This window comes from Cystoisospora suis (genome assembly GCF_002600585.1).
Source record: "Cystoisospora suis strain Wien I chromosome Unknown contig_4201, whole genome shotgun sequence".
Lineage (NCBI taxonomy): Eukaryota > Apicomplexa > Conoidasida > Eucoccidiorida > Sarcocystidae > Cystoisospora > Cystoisospora suis.
Window position 1 is genome coordinate 29,911 of NW_027156993.1, and position 2,351 is coordinate 32,261.

At 39.3% G+C, this 2,351-nt stretch overlaps 1 protein-coding gene across 1 annotated transcript; it reads right to left on the minus strand.

The window, feature by feature from the left end:
- Positions 1 to 5: 5 nt before the first annotated feature.
- CSUI_007813 (uncharacterized protein) lies at positions 6 to 2,350 on the minus strand (the record flags this gene model as incomplete). Its single annotated transcript, XM_068067956.1, has 3 exons — positions 1,888 to 2,350; positions 745 to 1,308; positions 6 to 88 (listed from the first exon to the last, which is right to left on the minus strand). Coding segments are annotated over exons 1-3 (930 nt in total), but the record flags the coding sequence as incomplete, so codon positions are not given.
- Between the last annotated feature and the right edge of the window lies 1 nt (position 2,351).

Consider the following 2,351-nt stretch of genomic DNA (forward strand, 5'->3'; position numbering starts at 1 on the left):
GAAGAAGAAGAAGGAGAGAGAAGAAAACGAGAGGCACAGGAAGCAGTCTCTTGGAAAAGTCTCTTCAGTCGATTCCAGGCACCTTGGCCTAAAGAAAATGAAGAGAGAGAAAGAGAGAGAAAGGCCTGTCTTTGTCTTTCTCTTCTCACCTATTTATCTATCTTCAGTGTTTCTATCTACCTCTCTTTAATCTATCTATCTATCTATCTATACTCGGTGTATCTATCTTTCGATCTATCATTACGGGGGAGAGACCTATACAGATTCAGAGAGCAAGGATCACACTGGAGATGTCTGGACGTACGTGCGTGAGTCTACCGTCTATTTCAAGAAGAAAGTCTGAAGAAGAAGGAAAGAAAAAGAAGAAACATTTGAATCGAGACTTTATTCCTATCGCCAGCCTTCCTATCACTCATGCAAATCCATACACTCGTGCTTATAGAGAAAGAAACTTCCTGCCCCTATCTATATACACATGCAACAGGCAGATAAATCCACATATACATGCATACATATACATACACCTAAACATATATATATATATATATATTTGTATGTATATACATCCGTATACACAGATACATATGTAAGTGCATTCAGCGTGCTAGAGTATGTATGAAGGAAGTCTGTGACGGAGTAAACAGACGTACGAGAAGAGATGTGTATAGATCTATAAAGATATAGAGTTAGAGAGAGAGAAAAGAGAAAAGAGAATGTAGTTAATCATCGAAGAGAGAATTTTACCGAGGTAAGCATAAGCAGAGAGGTATGCTAAAGCATCAGGCTGCAACTTCTTCTTCTTTTCTTTGTCTTGTTCTTCCTCTTGTTTCTCTATCTCTATAGCTTCTTCTTCCTTCTTTTTATCTTCTTCTTCTCCGTCTTTTTCTTCATCTCTGTCGTGCTTCTTTTTCTTTTCGTCACTACTACTCTCTGCGATAAAAAGATTCTCTTCCTCTCTCTCATTCTCTCTCTCTACGTCTCTCTTTCTTTCCTCTTCCTCTTCTTCTCCTGCTCCCTTCTCTCTTTCGCTCGCTATGCTTCTCCCGTCAAGTCGGCGAGAAGAAGAAGATATCATCTTCATAGGAGAAGAAGAAGAAGGAGAAGAATAGGTCGAATAGTTCATTGTATAGGCCTTGGAGTGAGTGAGAGCTTCGCTACATAGGAATGCGACGTCTCTTTCAAAGCGAGAAAAGTCTGCATGCACTTTCTCTACGTGAGTCCTCATAACTGGCAGGAGTATAGAAAGGACAGAAGAGAGATCTTGAGAGGTTAAAGAGAAAGAAGAAGAAGAGGTTCTCGTCTTCTTGTCTGAAGAAAGTTTGAATACAAACACAAGGAGGAGTCAAGAAAAAGACGAGACGGAATGAATGAAAGAGATGTGAAGAGGAAAGAAGATGCAGGAAAGGAGAAAAAAGAAAGAGTGGGAAAGAAAGAGTGAGAAAGAAAGAAAGAGAGGGGAAAGAATAGAAATGGAGACAGAGATTCATATGAGAGAGAAGGGAAGTTGAAGAAGTGGCAGATGATATCTACTCCACGCTAAGAAAGGATCAGGTGGATGTATGAAAAGGACTAGCAGGAACAGAGAAGATATACGCATACAGAGATATAAGTCCATACATACATACATCCACATACATCAACATAACTATACAGAGAGAGAGATATGCATTTACATACTCGCATTTATGTATGCCTATCTCTATTTGTCTCTATCTATCTGTGTATTAGTTCTATATGTATGGTCTCAATCATATGTAGAGAGAGAGAATATATATCTCAACTTCCTTGCTCTTTTCTTTGCTTCTTCTTATCGAAGATTCTTTCTGCTTCCCTTCTTTCTTTCTTTCTTTCTTTTTTCTTTCTATCTTCCTGCTATCGGGAACCTACCACTGTTGTCTTGAGAGAGATACTGGAGAAGAGGAAGAAGATACTTTTTCTTCTTCTTCCTCATTTCTTCTTCTTCTTCTTTTCCTTCTTCTTCCTGTTCAGATAGAAACGCCTGAAGGAAAGGAAGGAGAAGGCTCTCTAGTAAAGAGAGCTCGGAGCGCAGCATTTGAGAGAAGGGCCTTAACGTCTCTTTCTCCTCTATCCTTTCTTCTTCTTCTTCTCGTACTATTAGCTCCTCTCCATCTTTCTCTTTCTCTTCTTTCTTGGTCTCTTTCTGGGACATGAGAGACCTCTTCTTCTTCTTTCTCTTGAATTTCTGCGCTTCGTATTCTTCTTGTGTAAGATCGAGAAGAAGAAGATGTGTCTTCGTTAAGTGAGAAATGAAAGAAAGAGGAAGAGAAGAAGAGAGAGTTTCCTTCTGTCTTTCTCCTTCTTTTCTTGTCTCTAGATCTCCTAGATACCCT